This window comes from Colias philodice, chromosome 27 (assembly GCF_061535455.1).
Source record: "Colias philodice isolate Cphi_HAF_F1 chromosome 27, ilColPhil1 Martin Lab GWU primary, whole genome shotgun sequence".
Lineage (NCBI taxonomy): Eukaryota > Metazoa > Arthropoda > Insecta > Lepidoptera > Pieridae > Colias > Colias philodice.
Genome location: NC_143112.1, coordinates 1,312,616 through 1,329,496, shown reverse-complemented (window position 1 = coordinate 1,329,496; position 16,881 = coordinate 1,312,616). Strand labels below are relative to the sequence as shown.

General features: G+C 31.8%; 1 protein-coding gene, 1 non-coding gene and 1 pseudogene across 3 annotated transcripts; 2 read left to right on the top strand and 1 right to left on the bottom strand.

Moving 5' to 3' along the window:
* Nucleotides 1–825: 825 nt before the first annotated feature.
* On the top strand, nt 826–2,416 carry LOC149476476 (uncharacterized). Its single transcript, XM_089711702.1, has 2 exons — nt 826–1,311; nt 1,456–2,416. Exon 2 carries the CDS (start codon nt 1,471–1,473, stop codon nt 2,356–2,358), a length of 888 nt encoding a protein of 295 aa, XP_089567828.1. The 5' UTR covers nt 826–1,311; nt 1,456–1,470; the 3' UTR covers nt 2,359–2,416.
* A 675-nt stretch (nt 2,417–3,091) lies between these two features.
* Nucleotides 3,092–3,163, bottom strand: TRNAP-AGG (transfer RNA proline (anticodon AGG)). The gene has a single exon. It is a non-coding gene; the product is annotated as a tRNA-Pro (tRNA).
* A 1,214-nt stretch (nt 3,164–4,377) lies between these two features.
* LOC149476474 (uncharacterized) lies at nt 4,378–13,284 on the top strand (annotated as a pseudogene). The gene is made up of 2 exons (XR_016317807.1): nt 4,378–4,526; nt 10,566–13,284. The product of XR_016317807.1 is annotated as an uncharacterized LOC149476474 (transcript).
* Nucleotides 13,285–16,881: the final 3,597 nt, after the last annotated feature.

The window sequence follows — 16,881 nt, the reverse complement described above, 5'->3', positions numbered from 1 at the left end:
AAATTTACCCCGACAATTGTCGGAAAATAAAAATAAATTCCGACTTTGTGGGCCAGCGTCTTTGTATGAGGAGTGTTTCTACAGATGTTTTGATAGGAGTTATAGCAACATACTTACTCATATACTTAATATAAGATTACAAGTTCGGATGGACCTGTTTTTTTCCAAGATTTATGTGATAGGTAACATCTTTATTTTCCATTTTTTATTATAATTAGGTACTTTTTTCGTCTCTGGGTGTTAAAATAAAATATAATATGAGAAGTGTACTAAATCTAAACAGAAATTATCTTCCACACAAGAGAATTATCACTAAATTTAGTCCGAGACAAAACAATTCCTGTGTTTAGGAGATTTGAGAACTTGTTTATTACTCTTTTATCAATAATTACTTTCCAAGATAAATGAAATATATGTTTTTTTCCATTTTATATCTGTATTTAGAATTTTAGTGTCAAAGAGCCACAGTCACTGATATTTTATTATATTTTTAATTTTTAATTTCGATCATGTCTCGAATCACATCTTTTTTTGTAGGTATATTTTTATTTTTCACACTGATATAATTATTCCATTCGGAGGCAAATTCAACAAAACAAAACGGAATTGAATCGTAATTAAAAAGCTGTTTTTGAGTTTTGAGTGGTGTAACTATCACGACTTTCTTTTACATACTAGCTATCCGCTTGCGGTATCGCTCGCGTAGTCAGAAATATACCCGAATAGTTCCCGTTCCCGTTGGATTTCCGGGATAAAAGCTATCCTTTCTCCTGTATCAAACAGACAGGCAAAAGAACAGACAGAGTTACTTTCGCATTAATTATAATATCACTAGGGATATAAGATAGATTCGACCCTTTTCACGTTAATCAAAATTGTAATTAGAAAACAATCCTATCCTCTCCTACTTCCTACTAATCCTTAATATTATAAATGCGAAAGTTTTTGAGAATGGATGTATGTGTATGTTTGTTACTCTTTCACGCAAATACTACTGTACCGATTACAATAAAATTTAGCACACAATATATAGAGGGGAACTTAGATTAACACATAGGAAAGGTTTAATCGCGAAAATCCCACGGCAACGGGATTCGGGTTTTTCTTTGAAAATGTGGGCGAAACAGCGGGTAGAAAGCTAGTATAATATGTACCTATATAATATAAATTACAATATGATTGTGCACCCTTTATTATGCCCAAACGCATTATATTTACAAACTGGTCTCCAATGACATAACAATGAGCGTGTTTTATAAAGAGGCGGATGTCATCCATACTGCAATATCCCTTCGTCAACACTTGCATTAGGTATGGAGTTTATTTCATCCTTTACATTTTAAATATTAAAGAAAATCTGTAAAGGAAAGTAAGAAAAGTCAATGGAGTGCTCTCTGACTATAATTTCCATGCAATTGCTTAAAATCGTGCTTAATCTTAATCTTTTTTTTCCAGGGATTGACATGAATCATGAAAGCTCTAAGAAAAGTAATAACCATCTTACTATCCGTGCTTATCACTGAATTGACAGCAGATAAATGCGAAAGGGTTAAAATTGGAAACGAGTATTACAAACGACAACTCATAGCTGCTATAGATGGCTATCCCACAGGAATGGTCATAGATCCTAGAACAGAGAACATATTTTTCCTGCTGCATAAAAGGAATTATACTAAAGGTATACACATTTTAAAACACGGGGCTCTTGGAGTCAAAGAGTTACCAGTATCAGACGATATTATAGGACAATGTATTGGTATTGATGTTGCAAATAACATAGTGTACATTGGAACCAATCAAGGACTCGTCACTTATGACTATTCAAGACCAGAAATCCTTGCTGACAGACCTATAGGAGACGATGATATACGAAGTATCTTTATAGATAAAACAGACAACCAAATGTACATAACAACTGGACATAATCATGAAATATTTAGATTCGTCAATGGTTCTGCAGCTGTAAAACGATATGAGAAAATACCGAAAGCCTACAATTTCGTTTTGGACGGGAAAGGAAACGCTTTCTACGAATATGTAGATGGAAGATTGTACTTCTTTTCAACTGATCTCTATGAACCGATACAATACAAGGGATTTTCGAGGGAACTAAAGTATATACTAAAACTGAATAAACATGACGAAGCAATAGTCGCCGTGAAAGGATCATTGTTCAGATTGTTTACGAAGAGCATTCTGCCAGTTAAAATCGGCCAATTGGGCTTTAAAATTACTGGCATGGCTTTTGATCATAGAAATAATATTATAATTGGTACGCGAGGTAAGATTTATAGATATAAACCAATTGATACTAATGATCCTTGCCCACCTGAAGATTATTTCATGACCAGTATTTGAGTATAAGTAGTTTAGTGAAATTGTGATTTAGATTTGATAAATAAATGTTTTTCATATGTGTGTTTGTTTTAATAGTATTTGTCTGTTTTATTGGACTAATAGATCAGATAAAAGCCAACGAAAAAATAACATTCGTTTCATAATCTATTATAAGTACTAATAAGAGCTTATAACATAAAGCTACTGTTCGTTTGTTTGTTTGAATGACAAAAATTAAATACTATGTACTTAAAAATATTGAAAGGACTAAGTAGATGAAATAAGTTAATTTTTAAATGCTGCAAATTACAATTTTTATCTATATCCTGTGTGTCGGCATTATTGTGAAAAGCGCCATCTATATGTTATTGCAGCAACTACTATAAATATTTAACACAACATTTCATTACTTCGCCTAGATGGCGCTTATGTCGATTGTATGTGTTTTTAATATGGATAATAATTATACGATTTTCTCATAGAAAGTTTGATGTAAAAAAAACGTTAGTAATTTAATACTATTATTAAGGGCCGATTTTTCAATGCTTGGATAAAATTTATTCGTCGAATAATGTATAAACTGCCATTTTAAAAACGTATTCTAATTGCCCGTATTTGACAGTTTACGTGACATTTTAATTTTATCGTGTAATACTTTATTGGACGGATAAGTTTTATCCAAGCATTGAAAAATCAGCCCTTAAAAGAATAATTGTGACCTTTAATAATAAAAAAAAAACAAAAAAGATTTTGCGGGCTCGTCCGGGATTTGAACCCGGGACCTCTCGCACCCTAAGCGAAAATCATACCCCTAGACCAACGAGCCGCTTGGATGTAGTGTCGAAATTACAGATCATAATATGTATATCAATATAAAAATTTTATCGTTAAAAATGGAAGAAAAGAAAACCTTTGAAATATGTGCACCGATTTTAATTAAACTTGTGCAAGATGATAGAACGAAATATAGGTCAACATAAAGATGACAATGTACCTAATATAACAGTTAAAGTAAGTCGTATGCACTATGCACTTGTTAAGAATAATAATGTATATTTTAAATTTTATTCAATAAATTACATAATTCCATTGTTAGATTTGCTTACCAAATCACGTTCTATGTAATGATGCGTACAATATGTGAATACAAATATTTAACGTCTTAATTATTTATTTGGATCAACTTTCGTTAAACTTTTTAGTTTTTAGCATAATTAGCTGACGTGATAAAGATACTTATTTTTTATCTGAGTTAGCAATGTACATACCTACTACAATTATGGACCTTGTTACGGACGAATGCGAAGATGTTTATCATTACCTATCACTCAATAAAACAGTTTAATGACTTTTAATTTTTGTTTTAAAGCTAACTACGTCCAAGAATAACTATTTTTATTAATAGTTATTATAAATTGAGATACTGAATTAATAAATAAATATTCTATCTCCTTAGTAGGTAAATGCGGTGTCCGATGGACACAAAATAAGTAGGTGCATAAAAGGCATAAAAAAAGAAACAAATAACCTGTTAATAATAAATAATAATAATATCTTTAATTTGCCAAAAACATTAACTTTACAAAAATATGCACAGTTATTGTTTGTTAAAAGGCATAAAAAAGAAACAAATAACCTGTTTTAAATATTATAAACTTTTATTATATTTAATTAAGTTTGTGTCCACTTACACAATCTAAGCCATTGTATGAAATTTAAGATTCTAGTTCCCTATAGCAATAATTATTACCTATTAAAATATAATGTAATACACTGTCATTTATTTTAATTACATCACACTTATTACCTAACTATAATAATTTAATTATGAGCCTTATGCAAATCCTTGCAAGATCAAAGATGAAATATGAAGTCATTAAAACGATGTATTTACAATGTTTTGAACTTATTTAATATGCATTACAAGTTTAGATTAAGATAAAATTCATAAAATAATATAATCTTATAGTATTTAATTTATCCCCCCTAATAGCAAAAACATTCGCTAATCGATTTATACTACTACACAGACATCCGAGATTCAGTAACGCCAAGATCATTTTGGCGCGCTCACGCCATTTTTTTTCCATAGACTATTAATTTAATTGATTATCTGTGAAATGTGTGTCAATGCGTTAGTTTTTTAATAACGTATTTTTTTTGTGTGCACTTTACGGATTTGGAATTTTGTACGTATGATGTTTTAGTATTTACATAAATATTTAGGGTTTTTGCATATGTGTTAACGAACTGTACATATTTGAGTAGATTTATTTAAATTATTTATATCTACTTTATACTGCAACTTGATTGTATGAATATAAAAGTATGGCCTTATAAACCTATTGAAAATCGACGAAACACTTAATTAAAATTAATAATACAATAGGTATGCCTAAGTAATATAGTATTATATATTATAGCTGTGCTTTATCAAACTTAATTTTCTTCCAAAACATATAGATCTAAAATTTAAATCAATAAAAAAAACATGGTAAATAATTATTATAAAGTGATGTATAGTATCGCTAAAAGTTTCATTGTACGAATTCAGTTCCTAAAGATTTATAACAATGCAATGCAGTAATAAAAAAAACAATGCACAAAGCTATTTCACCTAAATACCTGATCTAAGTTATTTATAGTAACCATTGTCAAGTAGGCTTCAAGGAGTTCTACTTTCGCTTTAAACTTTAACTTATGAACTTTAGTGTAATAAGGGCAAGCAATCGTGAACTTTATTGAATATTGAAGTAATATGCGACGGTTTACTTAATACATACTTAGTTGTTGCTTAGTTGAGTTGATGTCATTTTATGAAATAAGTGTATACTTTTTTTTCAAATTAAATGGATTGATGACACTTCAATCATTTTTTTTTTAATTTGAACCAATAATTCCCGAGATAAATTGCTTCAAACAATCCAAAAATAAATTAATTAGCATTATGTAAATAAATATCTATGAGAGATGTCAAACTATTCTCTACAATAATATGTAGAGACTGGTTTGACGATGTAGACTCTACAATTACCTATTAATTACACATTCTTATTAATATATTTTGTCCGGTGCATTTAGATCAAACAAGCGAATGCTCATTCTAACCCATATGTCAAATTATTTTAAAACAGACGTAGAGCATTCTTTCGTTGTTCTTAGTGCGTTCGAATACGCAATGTTCAACTGAACAACGCTGAATACGAGTTTTCGTTTACACTACAAAAGATCACGAAAGAATGCTCTTGCTCTATCTCTGGCTCTATGTTCGTTTGGTATAAATCAATTAACAATAATGCACGTTTAGAAATTGCACGCTGCATCACAGGTCATCATTCAATATAACATTTCGTGACAAAGTCGGTCACATTCGGCGATACTTCCGCTCAGTTTCCGTTATTATGTAACAGTTAGGTAACGTTGCGATGGGCAATACCGTTATCGGAAAACGGTTATTCGTTATTTCGGTTTGACAGGATGATGTTTCTATTATTTTGTAATTGTAGGTTTCCTCTGTGGAAGGAAGGTTATGTTTTTCAATTGTATGTATTCATATGTTTTAATGTAATGTATATATATTGTAATGGCCATAGTTGCGAATAACAAAATCTCATCATATAATATTAATTTGAATACATTTAATCACATTTAATTTCAACATGACTGTTACCTACGTTTAGATTAATCATTAATGATTTTAGATTGAATCTTTCACATCGATTGGATAATAGCAAAGTAGTTAGGTATTAATTACTTATTATTAACTAGCTTACCGGCCGCGGCTTCGCCCGCTTTCTCTAAAACCTAATAAATTATATACTAAAACCTTCCTCTTGAATCACTCTATCTATTTAAAAAAACCGCATCAAAATCCGTTGCGTAGTTTTAAAGATTTAAGCATACAAAGGGACAGAGAAAGCGACTTTGTTTTATACTATGTAGTGATTATTATGATAGAGTCATTTATAAAGATAAAAAATACTTGTTATTGAAGCTGACAACTATAATTAGTTTCTAATATCGATAACTTTAAACGAATTTATTAAATGGTTAGCTTTTGAATATTAAATATCCTTAATATAATAATTTATAATAATTATTAATTATTAGTATGTAGCATGGACTAACATGGTATGTAGTAACTATTATACAATGTACTAGATATGTTTTTAGTACTTCCGATTTGTGTAGGAACAAGTTCCGAAATCGTATTAGGTATAACCAAGTAAATGAAAATTTTAAATAACCGGCTTTTAAGCATTGATTACATTGGGAAGTAGATATTTAATAGCAATACCATTTAATTCATTTCAGGATTAAGATCCTACAAATTCGTACTTAACTTAAAGAAATTATTGGCACGTATTTATTTTTAAAAGTGACACAATATCGTGAAACAACTTTCCATGTTATCTTTTCAATCCCAAATAAGTATCAAAATGCAATATACCTACCTATATCAGATTCCAGGAAGTGCCAATAATTCCAATTTTAGCAATGCGTATCCGAATTGGCAAATATCTTGACACACTCGCCAATATTTGATGCAATCGTATGTATGGTATAGACTAAGATCAAAATACTGTTTTATCATAACTAAAGGAACTTTTAAATTGTGACCGTGAATAAATCGAAAATAAAAAAAACCTATAGAGCTGATTTTTCCATCCTTGATTATAACAGTATCCGTACATAAAGGATTTCACAATAAAATTTTAATGTCACCTGTAAAATGTCAAAAAATGGAAACTCCTCTTAATCAGCTTCATGACATTAAAAGTCGTATCAAAATCGGTCCAATCGTTTCCTTATCGTCATACTGCACATTATTAAAATATTCATTAATTAAAGCTATTATTACAACTAACATACAAAAAATATAACATACCACATCCTATAGACTCGATTTTGACCCATTTAAAATGACAGATTTAATTCAAACTTTGTCCACTTATCAAGAATCGGTCATAATCTAATATGTATAAAATTCGATAAAATTCTCATGTCACAGTTTTCGTTGCCATACTCCTCCGAAACGGCTGGACCGATTCTCATGAAATTTTCTGTGCATATCGGGTAAGTCTGAGAATCGGCCACGGGCCAACATCTATTTTTCATATATACCACGGGCGAAGCCGGGGCGGACCGCTAGTAATATAATAATTTCATGCGTCCTGTACGCATGTTTTTCTTAATCCTAAAACCATAACGTACCAAACGCACTAAAACATAAACAAAATTAAATATTCATAAATCCTATATATAGAAGTCCTTACTGCATCTTCATAAAAACAGTAAAGTGACTGTGAAATTATGAACAATGTAAGCACTCGATTGAAATAATTTGTTCCCAGGCTTGTTGTTTTTACTGATTCTAGATAATGGGTTATCGGATGAGAAATTGTTTCGTCAAACTTAATTGTTGATAGATTGGAAAAAATAATAATGCATATGAAATTTAGATTAAAATGTTTCAACGCTTATTAACAGAAAGGCATTTGGTGGTTAATTCTTTCGGTGCATTTAGACTAAACGAACATAGAGCTAGAGCAAGAGCATTCTTTCGTGATATTTTAGTGTAACCGAAAATTCGTATTCAGTGTTGTTCAGTATTAGAACATTGCATAGAATCTTTTCGAACGCAGTAAGAACACCGAAAGAATGCTCTACGCCTGTTTACACTAAAATAATTCACATAGTTGGGTTAAATAGAGCATTCGCTCGTTTGATCTAAATGTATAATACCGCAAACAACAATACCATGTCTATACTCAAAAATCAAAAAAGATTCGTCAGGATCAAGAGAAACAATCAACTAACAGAGTTCAGCATCCTACTAATATTATAAATGCGAAAGTTTGTGAGGATGTGTGTGTGTGTGTTTGTTACTCTTTCACGCAAATTCTACTGAACCGATTACAATGAAATTTAGCACACATATAGAGGGTAACTTGGATTAACATTTAACACATAGGATAGGTTTTATCCTAGAAATCCCACGGGAACAGGAACTATGCGGGTTTTTTTAACGCGGGCGATTAAGCCGCGGTTTCAAATCTAGTAAGTATATTATGTAGATGTTCAAAATAGCACATCCTATATTTTTTTCCAATAAAACTCTACGTGCTTTGTTTCAATTTAATCTACACTGTAATTAGGCGTCTTTTTAAACATTAATGTATACTTATTATTAACATATGCTCCATAATTAACTGTTAAAGACCATCTTGGTACTTACAGTGATAATTAAGGCATTCCAACTGAAATGTCGTAGGGTAATTGGGTAAATCCCTAGTGACGAAGAGTAAAACCTTTTTACTTGCCCTTTAAGAAAACCGGTCAATGAATCATCTGAAACGCATTTACGTCATACATAAAAGATTTAAAATTTAATACACTTAACAGAAAATGAATTGTAGTAACACACATACATCATCATCATCATCAGCCCAAATATGTATGTTCCAACTGCTAGGACAGTACAGGCCATAATCCACCAAGATGGCCAAGCGAGTTGGCGGATGTTGGCAGACACACATACACACACAGAATTCAAACTGCATGTTTCTCCGTCACTACGTCCACATATTTATACTTTTTACGGCATAAAAAGCTAGTTACTAAGTAATATTAACGGGAATTCCATAGGTACACAGGATATACATACGGAATCATACAAAACCAATTAACGAGTTACTAACGGATCTTAGGTTTAAAAAACTGGACACCTAGGAAATCCTTAATATCTAAATTGTAGTTGGACCCTAGCCATACTTGTTTTAAACACGGTGAAAGTGATCGTTAGCTTATAGAAAGGTCAAGTGTGTGTCGGTTTCATAAATATCCAAGACTATCATTAAATGCAAATCGTAATACGTAATTTTTAAATGCATAAAAAATAACCTTAGTATAATCTTGTACTTAATCATAAAAACTCCATCTGAATAATTATGTTATTTTAAACTTTATTTTTTAATTAGAATATAATCAAAGCCGCTAATATAGAAATATTACAGACATGAGACAAGTAATAAAATGAATACGCGCAAATCGAATAAAAGTAATAGGACAAATTAAATGAATTTAGTTAGTAGATAATTATCTATAAGTACTCATTATATTTTAAATTGAATAATTCCTAGCTCCATTGTTATATTATCAATTCATTATGCCTATATTTTCAACCTTGGTTTGAACAAAAACTTTTTGTGTCAGTCATACAACGATATGCCTAATTTAGCAGGTAAAGGTTAGCACAAAACGAATTGTTGAGCGAGAAAGGAGGTAGAGTTAAATCTGAATTAAAACATGCATTTGAGAAAACTCCACGTTACACATTAATGTCTTAATATGGTCTTAATCGTCGTTCCTAATATATATAATAGAGTCATTAAATAGAGATCATTGATAGTGTAGAGATTCAGCAAAATTAAATTTAAATTTTGCCCTCGTTCATCTAATCTCAAACCTTCGAACTTTTTCATTAAAGACGAATACCTAACCACTTATCCAGTGTTCACTAGCATGTACATTATTATCTACACTAATATTATAAAGAGGAAAACTTTGTTTGTTTGTTTGATTGTAATGAATAGGCTCATAAACTACTGGACCGATTTTAAAAATTCTTTCACCATTCGAAAGCTACATTATCCACGAGTAACATAGGCTAGGTTTTATCCCGGAAATCCCACGGGAACGGGAACTATGCGGGTTTTTCTTTGAAAACGCGGGCGAAGCCGCAGGCGGAAAGCTAGTTGCAAATAATATAAAACACCGTCTACATAACTCAAACAAATTCTCTCATAAACTTGCTTCCATATTATATCACATGATTTAAATAATCATTAAACAGACCATCAAACGTGTTAGCACAAAATACGGTTGACCTACTAACAATAATTACCTATGACACAGAGAAAGCTTGTAAGCAAATTAGTATTCGCGCATCGTTATGAAATACAGCATCCAAATAAGGAAATATTTAAACACGGCCTAACTTATGGTGATTAGATGCTGTTTATCTTTGTTCTATTTCCGTTTATTTGACTGTTCTTAATATTATACCGAACAGGAGGTCATTCATATTTTAAAGCTTACATAAATTAAAATAATACTGATATCAATCCGTATTGTGATTGAATTATGCATGGAATTTATATATCTGCATATCCATAATCATGAATAACGAGTGGGAACGGAATTAAATCAATTATTTCTCTTTACAGATACAATGGCGTATTCACGATCCATAAAATTAGTCACAGCCTTGATTCTGCTAGCATTACAAATTACGACGGCCGCTAAAAATAACGCTAGACCAGTTTATGAAGTTATAAATGAACAAGCAAGGATGGATGACATAAGACTGTCGAGTGGTCCTTCTAATTTACCATATGGTAATCCGTTGGCTGGTAATTCTGCACACAATGCAAGGCTACATGCTAGTAATCAGCAAGCGATGTTCAACGCAGAGAGAATACGGCAACACAAAGCTCAACTACAAAGATTAACACAAGGTCCTCCAATAATTGATAGTTACATGAAAGCATATCATGAATCGCAAGATAGTCATCAACTAGCGCTCGAACAACAACAAGCTAACATTAAAGTCGATGCAACCACGCAACCCACTATTCCACGTAAGTAAATTAGAGTTAGAGTACCACAAACCTCTAAGCCAAGAACTGCACAAAGCACTCACGATATCCCAACAAGAAATTTACAGAGAACCCAAATACCTAAAACAAACCGAAGACAAGAATTTAAAAGCAGAACCGCAAACGTGGATGAAGCCATGGAAAAATTAATAAGAGCAAATACAGGTAGAGAAAGAAGTAGAAACCATAGATCATATGACTCGGTTGAATATCAACAATATTTAGAATCAAAACAGCCGCATATTAATTTACCAGACGCGTTTGAAGAAGGCGTAACAATCAAACCTAATGGTAATATTGGTCTTGCTCAGGATCAAGAACATACAGCTATTATTTTACCTAAAGCTCTTTACCATGGAAAATATATACCAAAGAATGTACATAATTACCGTGCAGCCCAAGAAATAAATGCACTGGAAATGTTGTTGAAGAAGAACCCTACTCAACAGTTGTCAGAATTCAAAACATTAGTAGACTCAGATAGATCTTTTGAAAATGAAAACAGTCCACCTTCGGATTTATATTATTTTCTCAGAGAACCGACGCCGCAAACACCAGCAATTAATTATGAACAAATTTATACTGAACAACCACATACTTATGCTAGTGATTACACTCCTATCAATGAAGAAATCGAAAACCCGTATAAAGCTAGTTTTGTCATCCCACAGCTAACTACACCAGCACCCAGAGTTGAATCAAGTACTCTTCACTCAAATTATTACAAAGTAGAAGTAGCTAGTCAAACTGTTAGTACTGATTATAAACCTGATAAAATAAATAAGGAATTAATATACAATGACGATCCATCGTTTGAAAAAACACACTATGGCTTTCAACCTGAAAATCCAGAAGATGATTTAAAAAGTTCAAAGTTAAAAGGTGTTCAACATTTAACAGAAGATGGGACTGGAGTATCGGCTTTCGGTGATGATAACGTAAGTATCAATGAAATAACAGTCCCACATATTAGACATAAGCGATCCGAACTAGAAACATCTCCTTTTCTACTTTCCGTTTCAAACGAAACCTTAGAAACTAATTCCAACGACACAGATGTTCCTATAGCGGAAGCACTTCGACGTCCCGCTAATAAAAAACGAAACGATTTCAATGTATTTTTAACACCAAGCTTTCAAATTGGTGAAGCATCAGATTATATTGACGACTATGATGATGCTCCACTAAAAATAAAACGACCTAGGTCCAAATTCGAATCAGTTTATGAAGAAGATGATTATACCAATTACGATGATTTTAGTTCTAGTGAATACGAGTATGAACCTATAAAACATGCTCCCGTAAGATTAGCAGACCAACCCTTACAACATTCAAATCCTTCAAGCTTTCAAAGCGATTCGAGGGGTAGTTTTTCGAATAGATACAGTCAATTTAAGAACAACCCAGAATTTTCTAGTAGTTTCTATGAAATTCCATCAACATCGTACGGTGTACCTTTTTATGGAGCACAATCGTACAGTTCATCACTAAAGTTTAATTTGCCCGTTAATTCTTTACCGCACATACCTAACTTATTAGAGCCAGTGTACATGCTAACACAGTCTCAATTAAAAGAACTGATTGGTCACCATAATTTAAACATTGAACATTTAGATGTCTATCAACTCTCTAAAGAGAAAAAAGTGCATTACCCACGAAAGTATAGGAAAAGATATCCATACAGGCATAGAAATGTTAGAAACAATTTACATAAACTGCATAAATTGAAAGTGGTTTGATAAATTATTTATGAAGTCGAAGCTTGAACTAAAAACCTGACTTCAAAAACGATAAAATGCATTTAATATTGTAATTCAGATTTTTTGTAATTTGTGTATAAAACTACATATTACAGTATTATACGTACAGATTAAGTTATATTAAAACTATTCACTTAATAGTTTTTAGGGTTCCGTACCGATAGGGTAAAACGGGATCCTATTGGCTATTACTGAGACTTCGCTGTCTGTCTGTTTAAGTTCACAGCACAGATTAACTTTACAATATTACTATTTGAAATATGTTTATTTTCAACTATTAATTAGTTACGTGAAAACTGGAACACATTTCTTATATTAAAAATCTAACAGCGATGTCTATCCTAATAAAATTTGACATAGAGATAATTTAATAGTTTTTAAACATTAACATTAAATGGAGGTCAATTATGATATATGAAATTATTATAATATTTAACGACGTAAAAAGGCATTTATTTAACGTACCTTTTGCAATATTAAAGTATTTTTTTGACCTTTATGTACCTGACGTTGTACTACAATTTACTTATACATATTTATTTTGCTTCTAGAATATTAAAGTTAAATTAATATTGCGTCTTTTTATTTAAGCTAGTGTAATTTAATTTAAATATTCGTTTTAAGTATTAATTTTTAAGTATTGTTTTATATATATAATTACTAGTTAGTTTTAAAATAAAATACACATTATTATTGAATGAACATTATTTTAATAAAATATAGACCCTTAAAAGAGTTACTTACCCTTGTTTAATGCAGCTTTAGGTTTTAAAATATCGTTATTAGTCTGCATAGTTACCTATATAAAAATCATCAGAAAAAATTTACATTATGACTTTAAATCGTTCAGAATTTTCTGAAAATGTCTTGGTGTAAAAAGTGAAAAACATGTTCGTGGATGTATTTTGTATAGTGTACAAAATACTTTGTAACTTCTTTGTAATTTATAGAAGTGCAAGTAGTTACAATAAATACATTGGTACGGATTGAATAAAATACGCAAATTTCTAGTTAACCATTTTTATTTTCAAACATACATAATTAATACAATTACATAATAACCAATTATAAATATACACATGTAAGAAAATTATTATTTATTATTATTACCTATAACTATTATTACGTACACATATTTAACCTTAAACTTAATCTTAAATAAAGCATATCTAAATATAAAAACTGCCCATAATTCTCTTACGAACTCTTGCGCAGTTCCTGGACATAAAAAATAATAATGGCAGAAATGCGTGAAATTATATCATTAAATTACTATTAAATGCCATTCTAAGGTTATGTGTTCCGATTCAAATAATTAGGCATATTTAATGCCTCATTTAGCGAATTTTCTCACAGATAACTAAAATGTTTTTCCCACAGTAACAAGGTTTTATTTTGTTTAAATTTTGTAGAAGATAGATAGTATCGTGATTGCTATCAGCACTCATAGCATTTATGACTTTGCGAAACACATCATTATCTCTGTCAGAGTTTATTTAATACATATATTTAAATGTCTTGCAGTTATAAGTCTTAAAAAAACATTTTCAAGAATTTAAACAGCTTATTCCCTACATTTAAGTATGATTTGGAGATAGAAACATGTAGTTTTCCAAAATTGTTTTATTGTTTATTGCTTATTTTCGATCACAAAACACAGGTTACAAAATAAATGTGATACAAATTACCCTGTAAGAGCTAGAAAATAGTAAAATACAAAATTTACCAGTGCTCATACGCTTTAAAATTTTCACCATTTCTACGGGAATAGCCTTACTTATCTATATGCCAAAGTGTGTCTTTCTTTTACGTTACAAAGTAGCAATCTAATTGTATAATGTATATGTCACGGCTAAAGGTAGGTGAGAACATAAACTTAAGATTAGCCGGCTAAACTTAGGTTTATTTTCGACGAGGTGTTAATGTTAGTTTGTTCTATCTTTAGCCGGCTAAACTTAAGTGTAACCGCAGGCCCGTGGCTAAAAATGTCGGGGTGGGTAGATTTGGTTAGCGCCGGGCCGGTGGAGGGCTTGAGGGGCCCGCACAGTGCCAGAAAACACTCGCCCTGTTCCTTACATGTATTATAGTAACCAAATCTACCCACCCCGACTCAGGGCAGAAAGCTGGTGGCTAGGTTAGGTTAGGTTAGAACTCTTAAGACCCGCACGAGCCGAGCGAGCGCAGCGAGCGTGCTGCGGCAGCAGCCGGCGAAGTGCCAGAAAACACTCGCCCTGTTCCTTACATGTATTATAGTAACCAAATCTACCCACCCCGACATTTTTAGCCACGGGCCTGCGGTTACACTTAAGTTTAGCCGGCTAAAGATAGAACAAACTAACATTAACACCTCGTCGAAAATAAACCTAAGTTTAGCCGGCTAATCTTAAGTTTATGTTCTCACCTACCTTTAGCCGTAACATATATATATAAAAATGAATCACAAAATGTGTTGGTAAGCGCATAACTCAAGAACGGCTGAACCGATTTCGATAATTCTTTTTTTATTATATTCCTTGAAGTACGAGGATGGTTCTTATGTAGAGAAAACGTAAACATGTACCACGGGCGAAGCCGGGGCGGACCGCTAGTTGTATATGATTTTTGTGTCTGGAGATATTTAGAAGGCTTGACATAGCCTCTTTGCTTCGCTGAAATATCTCTTTTGTATGGGAATGTCCTCTGAAAATCTTAATACATATCATAACTAGCTGTGCCGCTCGAACCCGCATGAAAAATGAAGCCTTTCTGTAGGTACAAAATCTGTTCAGTGGTATTCCCGTGAAAGAGTTACAAACATGCATCCTCATAAACTTTCGCATTTATAATTTAAGTAGGATAAATCGATTTAATAAATGTTTATCTGTTTACAGCTACAATACGCCGCAAACTACGAGTTTGGGTACAGAGTACGGGATTCAGACAGTGGCAACTTCTACGGACAGTACGAAGCAAAGAAAGGGGAAAGCACCAAAGGTCATTATCACGTTTTGTTGCCAGATGGAAGAATGCAACAAGTCGTTTATTCTGCAGGACCTAGTGGATACCATGCTGACATAAGTTACGAACATTTAAAAAACGAGTAAAGTACGAAAAAGTGTCAGTTCAGCATTAAAATTAAAATCAATCGTCCAAAAATTGAGGATTGCAATAATTTTACATTTGAACCTACAAGGGTATTCCCGAGAATTGATATTATATTGTGATAAGATTTTTTTGTATAGTTAGGTTAGGTTATTCTTTAATTACCGTTAGTACAAATAAAACACAATAACTTTTAAATTTATTTAAATTAATAAGATAACATATTTATTTCTTATACGTAACAAGTTATACATTTATACAAATACAACGAGCCTTAAAATCACTTGCAAGCATCTTGCAAGTCACTTTTTCCGAACTGAACCTTTAAAATGTTTTTCGACGTGTTCCAAATATGGAGTCTCTTCAAAAAATGGCGGCAAATATGGTCATTGTCAAATTATATAGCCAAATGAGTCGTATTCCCGCCATTGCTTCAGAAGTGAAAACGCTAGAAAGCTGTTATTTTAACAAGCAAATTATTTTCGTAAGCTGACATTATCTCGCTTCCTGCGTTACATAAACTTACATAAGGGTTATTTATTGCTTAGTAATTACTAATTACACATAGCCCAAATGTGCTGTATGGACAATATAATGCTGTATACACACAAAACCATCAAAGTCCGACTTAACGGCTATTTAATGGCTTTTTTCTCTATGTGTACGCAGCTTAAAAACGAAAGCGTTAGAACTGTCACTGTCATTTTATGATGTAATAGTTGACAATGTCAATAGTCATGAACTCTATGGAAGTCGGTAATGAGCGGTAATTTATGTTATTCAATTTCTCTTTTTTTGTGCTGAGTAACATATCTTACGAGTCAATCATATTACAATGAGAAGATAATAACAGTGAACATCGATTTTATAATAGGGTGTATTACTTGTGGTATTACGTTCGATTCTTTTTGTAACGATTATGCGATAAAACTTTGTTCACCGATTATATTAAGTTTGATTTTATTAGAGTATTAGCTTACCTACTTCCGACACTAGAATACTTAGAGTATATATTAATACAATAGCTAGAATACGATCACTAG